Source organism: Selaginella moellendorffii, unplaced genomic scaffold (genome assembly GCF_000143415.4).
Source record: "Selaginella moellendorffii unplaced genomic scaffold, v1.0 SELMOscaffold_117, whole genome shotgun sequence".
In the NCBI taxonomy this organism is placed as follows: Eukaryota; Viridiplantae; Streptophyta; class Lycopodiopsida; order Selaginellales; family Selaginellaceae; genus Selaginella; species Selaginella moellendorffii.
The window spans coordinates 346,396-353,920 of record NW_003314378.1 but is presented as its reverse complement, the minus strand read 5'-3'; the positions used below and the strand labels follow the sequence as shown (position 1 = coordinate 353,920).

Here is a 7,525-nt window from a genome sequence, read left to right as displayed (position 1 = left end):
AGGTCAGAAGAAGAACAAAAGCAAGGGCAAAAGGAAGATCCATACTTTAGGGTTCTTCCAAGTTCTACCGTACAGTAAGAATATTACTGGAATAATCTCAATCTCAAGAGCCCTAAAATGTGAGTAGTCAAGCTCGTGGAGCTCCCTGTCGAGAATTAGCGCTGAAAACGTATAGCCACAGGACCGTAGGCACAAGCCTGTTGGGAGCCCGCGAGTGCCATCGCGCGCTTCATTTAGAATCGCGATGGAGCTCCTTGGCAGGCTTCCACGAGAGTTTTCATCCGGCCGCTCGCTTCTTGTTCCTGGCATCAAGCATCCTGGAAGAGGCAAGGTGATTGAGCGTGGCCATGGCAATCAAGCACGAGATCGTTCCCTCGGTAGATCCTGTCCTCCTAGCTCCAAAATCTGGAAGGGATTCTCCCAAAGACGAAACACCGGCCTCGAATGCACCCATATTGTCATATTGGTTCAAGTAGATGGTATGATATTTTATTACTGGAACCAGGAGAAAAGAGGCGCATTCGAGGCGCTCGCTGCCAGCTCGGATGGAATCACCACCGATTCGCGCCTCTCAGGGACGGGGAATAATCTCCTCGGGTACCCGTTTAACTACATGGTATGATATTTTTTATTGGAACCCGGTTGCTGAGATGATGGCTACCAGGTAAGTGTAGAGGTAAACCGTTGTACGAGACCCGGGTTCGATGCCGAAGGGTCCACTCAACAAGGACTTTTATGCAAAAAATTTACTAAATAAGGAGCCATTATTCTGGTTCGCCAGCTCACTAAAAGAGCTTAGACCAGTCAGTTAGGACCTCAGTCTCCCAAACCATATGTTTCTGGTTCGATTCTTTTCTCGATATTATAAATATTTGACCGAGGTGCACAAGCCGAGCTACGTTGTCGCGCTGAAGGATTCACCTCAACCTCGTGCAGATTGCTGCCGAGGGCAAGCCGGATGTTTGTCTCAAACAAAGCTGGAAGGCAAGTGCCCGCTTGCAACTACAAGTAGTGTCCATTTGGAGCTGGAGGAGAGCTTGGCGAAGCATTTGGTCGAAACAGGCACCAACTTCGTGGATAATCGTGTTTTTAGCCTCAGTTCTGCTCCAAGTCGGGTGCTCGCGTCGTCTTCAGGCTCTCTTTTATGGCACACACAGCGAGTTTGAACTTGGAGAGCTCCGGTGGATTGGTCTTGGGCTCGCCCTTGGCTGACAGCGAGAATGCAAGGGGATCCATCGTCATTTCGTTTCGGGCAAAAGATGCTCCCGGGACTGTTTCCAGGTATGACATTATGATCCTCCAGATGGTTCCGTGGTATGTTTGTTTGTATGGCCACACCTACAGGATGCCCGAAACGTGGAGTTCAGACTGATGAGAGTCACACCAGCGGAAGATCGCAAAGCTCCTGCTGCCGTGGAGATTGCTCTGCGAGTTTCTATTGCAACATTGACGATCCAGTATGACAAGGTTTGTGATATTGCTGATTGTTTTGGAAGAGATCTTGATGTTGCTGTTCCATTCATGCAGGGATTTCTTCACATCGACGAGCATGGATGCAAAACCGTGGATTTGATCTGTCCATACGCTCTTGGGAAGCAGAAGCACCAAAAGCTCATCAAGTGGCTGAGAAACGAAGTGATCAAGGTGATACTGGTGGTGATAATTGGTGTGGCTGTAAATCACTACTTGAGCTCGTCATGATGCCACTCTGGGCTCTCGGAGAAAATCATTCTGTCCAGACTACTCCAGAGGTATTTCGAGAGAACAATGTAGGCGCTTGCGTTTCCCATTCACCACACAAAGAGAAACGCGAGCCAACAAGGTAACCCAGGAGCTTTGGGACAGCTTCTCTTATAGCTTCCGGCTGTTAAAAATCGATCTAGCTGCGCTTTGCTAGATCCATGGAGGAGAGTTTTCAATATGTACAGCCTGGGAAGTTAAAAACTTTCTTCTTGAGCTGGATTTATCATGAGGCTTCAGGCTTGGAAATGGTTGTTTTTATCTTTTATCAATCTTGGTGAAAACGAAGCAGCAAAGTTGCTGGATGGCAAGCTAATGTTACACTTTCTTGTGTTCAATACTAAAGCTAGCATTAGAAGTTTTACAGCAGTCAGCGGCCATGGTGGCAATGAAATGGGAGGAAAAATGTAGAGCTTATTCAAACCTTTTGTTGCCTGTGCCACTCTCTGCCAGTGCTGCCTTTTCCCGCTGACTCTGTGAAACTCCTGGAGGAAGCCTGATACACGGTAAGGCGCAGCCGAGGAGAGCATTGTTTTACTCTCAGTGAGCCAAGAGGGTCTGCTCGATTTTAGTTTGAATCACTCCTGTGAAATTTTCCTTCCTTCGCGAGAAGCATTTAGAACCGCGATGGGAGAGGGTGGGCGGCGAGGCGATAGAGCGCTGCCACGATGATCGATTCATCTAAATCCTGTCCTACTAAAACCAGACGGGGACGAAACGCCCAGCAGGACGAATGCGCGGGATAATGGGCGATCTAAATGGATTTCGCAAAGACACATGGTTCAAGTACATGGTATGATTTTTTTATTACGGGAACCCGGTTGCCGAGATGATGGCTATCAGGTAAGTGTAGAGGTAAACCGTTGTACAAGACCCGGGTTCGATGCCGAAGGGTCCACTCAACAAGGACTTTTATGCAAATATTTTGCTCAATAAGTAGCCGCTATTCTGGCTCGCAAGCTCACAAAAACAGCTTAGACCAGTCAGTTAGGACATCGGCCTCTCTAAACAAACGTTTCGGGCTCGATTCTCTATAGTAGAATAAAATAAAGATTATTCATAAATGCCAAGTTTTAGGGCTAGGGCTAGCTAGGGCTTTGGCATCCAGGAGAGAATGCGGGGGAAATCCAGAGCCTAGAGGGAGCATTGGCCAGATTTGCAAGCCAGAATGACCAAGGTCGATGTGAGCTCCCCCGGCAATGGCGCCACCTCGCAAAATCCGAGCTACGCAGTCGGCAACAGCAGCAAGATCGTCAAGGAAGTGGCCGGGGCAGCGGCGGCGGGGATCCCTGGGCTTCCTCTCGTCGTCGCGCTGAATTGCCTCGAGGATTGGCAGATCCTCAATGCCGATGCTCTGGCCGGCATTGCGACGCTGGAGCACCTCAACCTCGCGCAGATTGCCGAGGGCAAGCTGGAGACTGCGGCGGCCGTGATCATCCATTCCCTGGCCTATCTCCCCCGCGCGGCGCAGCGGCGGCTCCAGCCCTGGCAGCTGATTCTCTGCCTGGGATCTATTGACAAGCCGGCGGATTCCACCGCGGCGGCCGAGATGGGACTCAAGCTCGTTCATGTGGATTGTGGGAGGGGCGAGGAGATTGCCGACACGGTCATGGCGTTGCTCCTGGGATTGCTGAGGCACACGCATTCTCTCTCGGCTCAGGGATTTGCAAGCGCTGGCTGGCTGGGATCGATCCAGCCGCTGTGCAAGGGGATGAGGAGATGCCGGGGGCTCGTCATGGGGATCGTTGGTCGGACGCCATCCGCCTGTGCTCTTGCGGTTCGCTGCCTGGCGTTTAAGATGAGAGTGATATACTATGAGACCGAAGAGGTAAGAATTTTTTTTTTCCTTAGTGCTTGTGAGGGAGCTGCTAACTTTGTTGTGGATTTTTTTTTGATGGTGCTTTCGAGGGAGCTGCTAACTTTGTTTGTGGATTTTCTATCAGGTGAAAGAGCAGACTCGCAAGTCTTTTCCTGCGTTTGCTACCAAAGTGGAAAGTCTGAATGAGCTTCTTTCTCAAAGTGATGTGGTTTCGCTTCACTGCCCGCTCACCAACGACACCGTCCAGATTATAAACGCCGAAGCTTTGCAGTACATCAAACCAGGTACCCTTTTTCTCTTTTTCTTTTTTGGTTTCGTTTGCATGCCATGCGTGAATGACCGCATTCTAGTGTTACACGAATTTTTGTTGACGAGCTCAGCGTGCTTTCGCTCAGGGGCTATTATTGTGAATTCAAGCAGCTGCCATCTACTCGACGACTGCGCTGTGAAGCAAGCTCTCATTGACGGCATCATTGCTGGCTGCGCTTTGGATGGCGTCGAAGGTCCGCAATGGCTGGAAGCGTGGGTAAGCACCTGGTTTTTTTATGCGACATGTTTGGAACTTGACTCGTGTTTCTACAGGTCAGGGAGATGTCAAACGTGTTAATTCTTCCTCGGAGTGCCGATTACAGTGACGATGCGTGGAACGAAATCCGGTTAAAGGCATTTTCTCTGCTGAGGTCCTATCTTGTCAATGGAGTTATTCCTGCGAGTTCTGTTTCAGAGGACGAAGAGGACTGGCAGGAAGAGAAGCATGAGCGGTTCGAGAGAGAAAGTGCCAAAGAAGACGATCAGTGGATTGCAGACTCGCAGACCGGCCAGCAGTTTCACCGGAAGCAGCTTGTTTATCCGCCACAGGAGATCCGCGAGGCTCGCAGTATGTACAACAAATCGGGAAAGAAGTCGAAGAAGAGGGGCTCGAGACGGAAATCTCACCAGGTGCCAGAATCGTTCCCAGTTCCGGAGAGAGATGCTAACTGGGTGGCATTGCAAAGAGATGATCCCGGGGGCACAAGCGGGAGAGACCAAGCGGTGAATTCAACTTCCCGTTTCACCTCGCCCGACGATTCCAAGGCCCGACGCGAAGACGCGGACGTGAGCTCGGAGAAACCGGCTAGCGAGTCCGTGCAGGACCTTCAAGCGATCGATGTGCTGAAGGAAGGCTATGTCGTTGCTGTCCGTCCAGTGACTGGGAATGGTTACTACGTTGCTCGGCAGAAAGGTCCCGGACGAAGGTGGTGCCTGGACGTCATGTCGGATGTCACTCCCAGAGATCCTGCTGCTCAGTTCCTCGTGGTGCTACGAAATAGAGTACGTTTTTTTTCATTTTTCCATAGCTCTCTTACATAGGACTACACATTTCTATGTTCTTCTCTTTGGTTTCAGGATCGTCTTGGTTTGAGATCACTGGCTGCTGGTGGAAAGCTTCTACAGGTTCTCATCCGAACTTATGTTTATCTCCTGTCAATGCTTTCATGTGTGCGTGCAGTCCAACAAGAAATCGGAGCTCGTGTTCCTCAACCACAATTTCGATATGTGGGAGAGCTGGGTGCTCGAAGGGTCCCAGCTGAGCGACTGTACGCTCGTGAATAGCAAATTCAGAGGGGTAAGTAGCGCTATCCAGCGCGGCGTCTCTTTCATTTTTCTCTCTTTCACTGACTCCTCACTGTCACAACTCATAAAGGTGTCCATGGACGTGTCAATGGAGGTACTGGCAGCCGTGGGAGAGGACGATGGCGTGGCGAGGTGGCTGAGCTGAGAGTTTGATCCAATGCTCGCAAGAAATAAAGTCTATCTGTGAAGGTATACTTTTGATTCTCCTTGACTCGGAGAGAGCTTCTAACGTGTAACTTTGATTTGTTTGCGATAGTGAAATACATTTATAGTTCATCCAGGAAGAAATCCCGCATCAAAGAAAAAAGGGACTCCAGCAGCACGCCGGTGATCACTGTACAAGCTGTGAGATTTTACGTAGACCGGGAGCTCGGCTATGGTGGAACGAGAGCCCGCTCTCCAAGTAACTTGGAGCAGCTCTCTCACTGGAGCCTCCAACTCTCAGGAGCTAAAACGCGAAGAAACTCCGGGCGAGAGCTCAAAAGGAAGGAACAACGCCAAAGGAGGCATCGTAAGAGTCCATCTCGCCTCGCTTGGCAAACCTTCCTTTGATCCTGGGCCGGGTCTCAGCGTAAGCTTTGCGAGAAGCGTACCTTATCGTCTTCTCAAACTTCCTGTTCTTGCGCTTTTCCCTGTAGCGCAGCACCCTGGCCTCCCGCGCGATCGGCTCGAGGGGAGTGGCATGGTGGAGCGGCGCCGCCGCCGCCTGCGCCTCGCCGCTGCCAAACACTGACGAAGAAGTCGGCCGGCTCTGGGGAGTTGAGATGTCGCTCAAGCTTGCGTCCGGGACGACTCCAACATCGATCGAGGATGCCTGGCGGAGGAAAGAGCGAAGATTATAAACGTGAAAAACGTGAAAAGAGAGAGCTTGTGAAGAACTTACGCTGAGGCTCAGGCCGGGGCAGTAGGCGTGTGGAGGTGATTTGTCGTGGACGTCGAGATCGTATGAGTCGGCGTTGGATCCCACTGGCGAGGAGGAGTGGAGAGCTCCTCCGGTGGTGTGGATTGGAACCAAGCTGTCGGTGACCGAGTGGAGCGCGCCCAGGAAGTCCATGTCCAAGTAGGAGTCCTCGTCCGAGAAGAGATCGAAGTTGGCCGCGGCCTGGGACTTGAGGAGGAGCTTCTCGATCCGGAGGGGCGGAGGTGCCGATGGCTTGAGAGTGGAGTAGAAGTCGGTGCTCTCCACTCCAACATCGCCGCCACCATCGCCTCCGCCAGCAAAGTCGTCGGGATCGTTGGAGTCGCCGTCTCCAGCGCCGCCATCGCTGGAGCCGCCACTGCCACCGCCGCCGCCGAGCTTCTCTCCATCGCTCTTGGCGAGATTGTTGGGCTGTGGGAGGAGCCACGACGCGGCCTCCGCAGCGGAGCTCTCCTCCTCGTCGTCCTCGTCCTCGTCCTTGAGAAGATAGCTGCATTGCTGCTGCTGGTCGTGGTGGTCCTGGGCTTTGACGTGGTTCGCGTTGCCGGTGTCGTGGAGGATTGGCGGAGCTGGAGGAGGAGCGGCGCCGCCGTCGCTAGAGTCGACGAAGGGCGTGATTGGCACGCGCTCGTGGCGGCGGGCGAGGGGATTGGCGGAGTGGATATCGCTGTCGCAGGTGACGCACAGCGCCGCCGCGTCCGCCTTGCAGGTGACCGCCGCCGGGGCGTGCTCGCAGACCTCGCAGACGAGGACGCGCTCGTGTCGCGACGCGAGCTTGTTGGCGCAGTGGACCTTGTTGTCGCAAGAACAGCACAGGAAGGCCGCGTCCGCCCGGCAGTAGATCACTGCATTCCCCGACTGGCACGCATCGCATGGCTTCGTCATTGCTGGATCGATCGATTCGTGGAAATGGCCGTCGATGCCGCAAGATTTGGCCGAAATATCGATCGATTCGATGGAAATGGCCGTCGATACCAAGATTTGGCGATCGATTCTCCGATATTTCGCTGGAATCCTCGATCGTGATCCAAAGAACCAAGAAATCTGCCTTGTGCCGCTCAGCTAAGCCGCTAATCCATCACCGATCCAACCAGTACCTGACGATCCAATCGCGAGTGTCAGCGCCAAAGGGCAGAGCGCGCTATGGATTGACTGGAAGAACTAGATGGAACCTCCATAGCCATTTCTCGCCTCGCGAATATACGCCCCCCAGTGTAGATAGGATGGGTCAGCAACAACCAAGCCTTTATCGCCACGTGGAAGGCTACGCACACGTGGCTAGCAATGGGCGCCTGTCAATCTTTATCTTTCCCACTGGCGCCTCCACGCTGGCGCGCTTCGCCGGGCAGCTCGTGATCCAGTGTCCACACTTTGTGCCACGTCGGTGCCAAGGTGGCGGTGACAGTGACCAGTGCGCACGGCTTGGCCAAGAG

At 52.9% G+C, this 7,525-nt stretch overlaps 3 protein-coding genes across 4 annotated transcripts in view; 1 reads left to right on the top strand and 2 right to left on the bottom strand.

The window, feature by feature from the left end:
* Window positions 1-221, bottom strand: part of LOC9635819 (GPI transamidase component GPI16) — a 1,630-nt gene extending 1,409 nt beyond the window's left edge. The window contains exon 1 of the mRNA XM_024665007.1: window positions 170-221. Coding sequence (XP_024520775.1) covers window positions 170-221 — 52 coding nt within the window. The remainder of the gene's footprint in view (window positions 1-169) is intronic.
* A 2,609-nt stretch (window positions 222-2,830) lies between these two features.
* Window positions 2,831-6,053, top strand: LOC9635493 (C-terminal binding protein AN). 2 transcript variants are annotated; one of them, XM_024664981.1, is made up of 8 exons: window positions 2,831-3,568; window positions 3,684-3,843; window positions 3,955-4,085; window positions 4,142-4,870; window positions 4,946-4,993; window positions 5,049-5,165; window positions 5,244-5,362; window positions 5,430-5,480. In XM_024664981.1, exons 1-7 carry the CDS (start codon window positions 2,909-2,911, stop codon window positions 5,316-5,318), a joined length of 1,920 nt encoding a protein of 639 aa, XP_024520749.1. In that variant the 5' UTR covers window positions 2,831-2,908; the 3' UTR covers window positions 5,319-5,362; window positions 5,430-5,480. The 2 variants fall into 2 exon arrangements, with proteins under 2 accessions (XP_024520749.1, XP_002991280.2); XM_002991234.3 differs by having other exon boundaries at window positions 5,244-6,053.
* Window positions 5,393-7,372, bottom strand: LOC9635492 (zinc finger protein CONSTANS). The gene is made up of 2 exons (XM_024664983.1): window positions 6,057-7,372; window positions 5,393-5,987 (listed from the first exon to the last, which is right to left on the bottom strand). Exons 1-2 carry the CDS (start codon window positions 6,975-6,977, stop codon window positions 5,652-5,654), a joined length of 1,257 nt encoding a protein of 418 aa, XP_024520751.1. The 5' UTR covers window positions 6,978-7,372; the 3' UTR covers window positions 5,393-5,651.
* Between the last annotated feature and the right edge of the window lie 153 nt (window positions 7,373-7,525).

Excerpts from the sequence above, each read along its gene's own strand:
- LOC9635493 (XM_002991234.3), top strand. The coding sequence starts at position 2,909 with ATGACCAAGGTCGATGTGAGCTCCCCCGGCAATGGCGCCACCTCGCAA. Across the intron at positions 4,086-4,141 it reads CGCAATGGCTGGAAGCGTGG|GTCAGGGAGATGTCAAACGT; the intron begins GTAAGCACCTGG and ends GTGTTTCTACAG. Across the intron at positions 5,166-5,243 it reads TGAATAGCAAATTCAGAGGG|GTGTCCATGGACGTGTCAAT; the intron begins GTAAGTAGCGCT and ends CAACTCATAAAG.
- LOC9635492 (XM_024664983.1), bottom strand. The coding sequence starts at position 6,977 with ATGACGAAGCCATGCGATGCGTGCCAGTCGGGGAATGCAGTGATCTAC. Across the intron at positions 5,988-6,056 it reads GCCCCGGCCTGAGCCTCAGC|GCATCCTCGATCGATGTTGG; the intron begins GTAAGTTCTTCA and ends TTCCTCCGCCAG.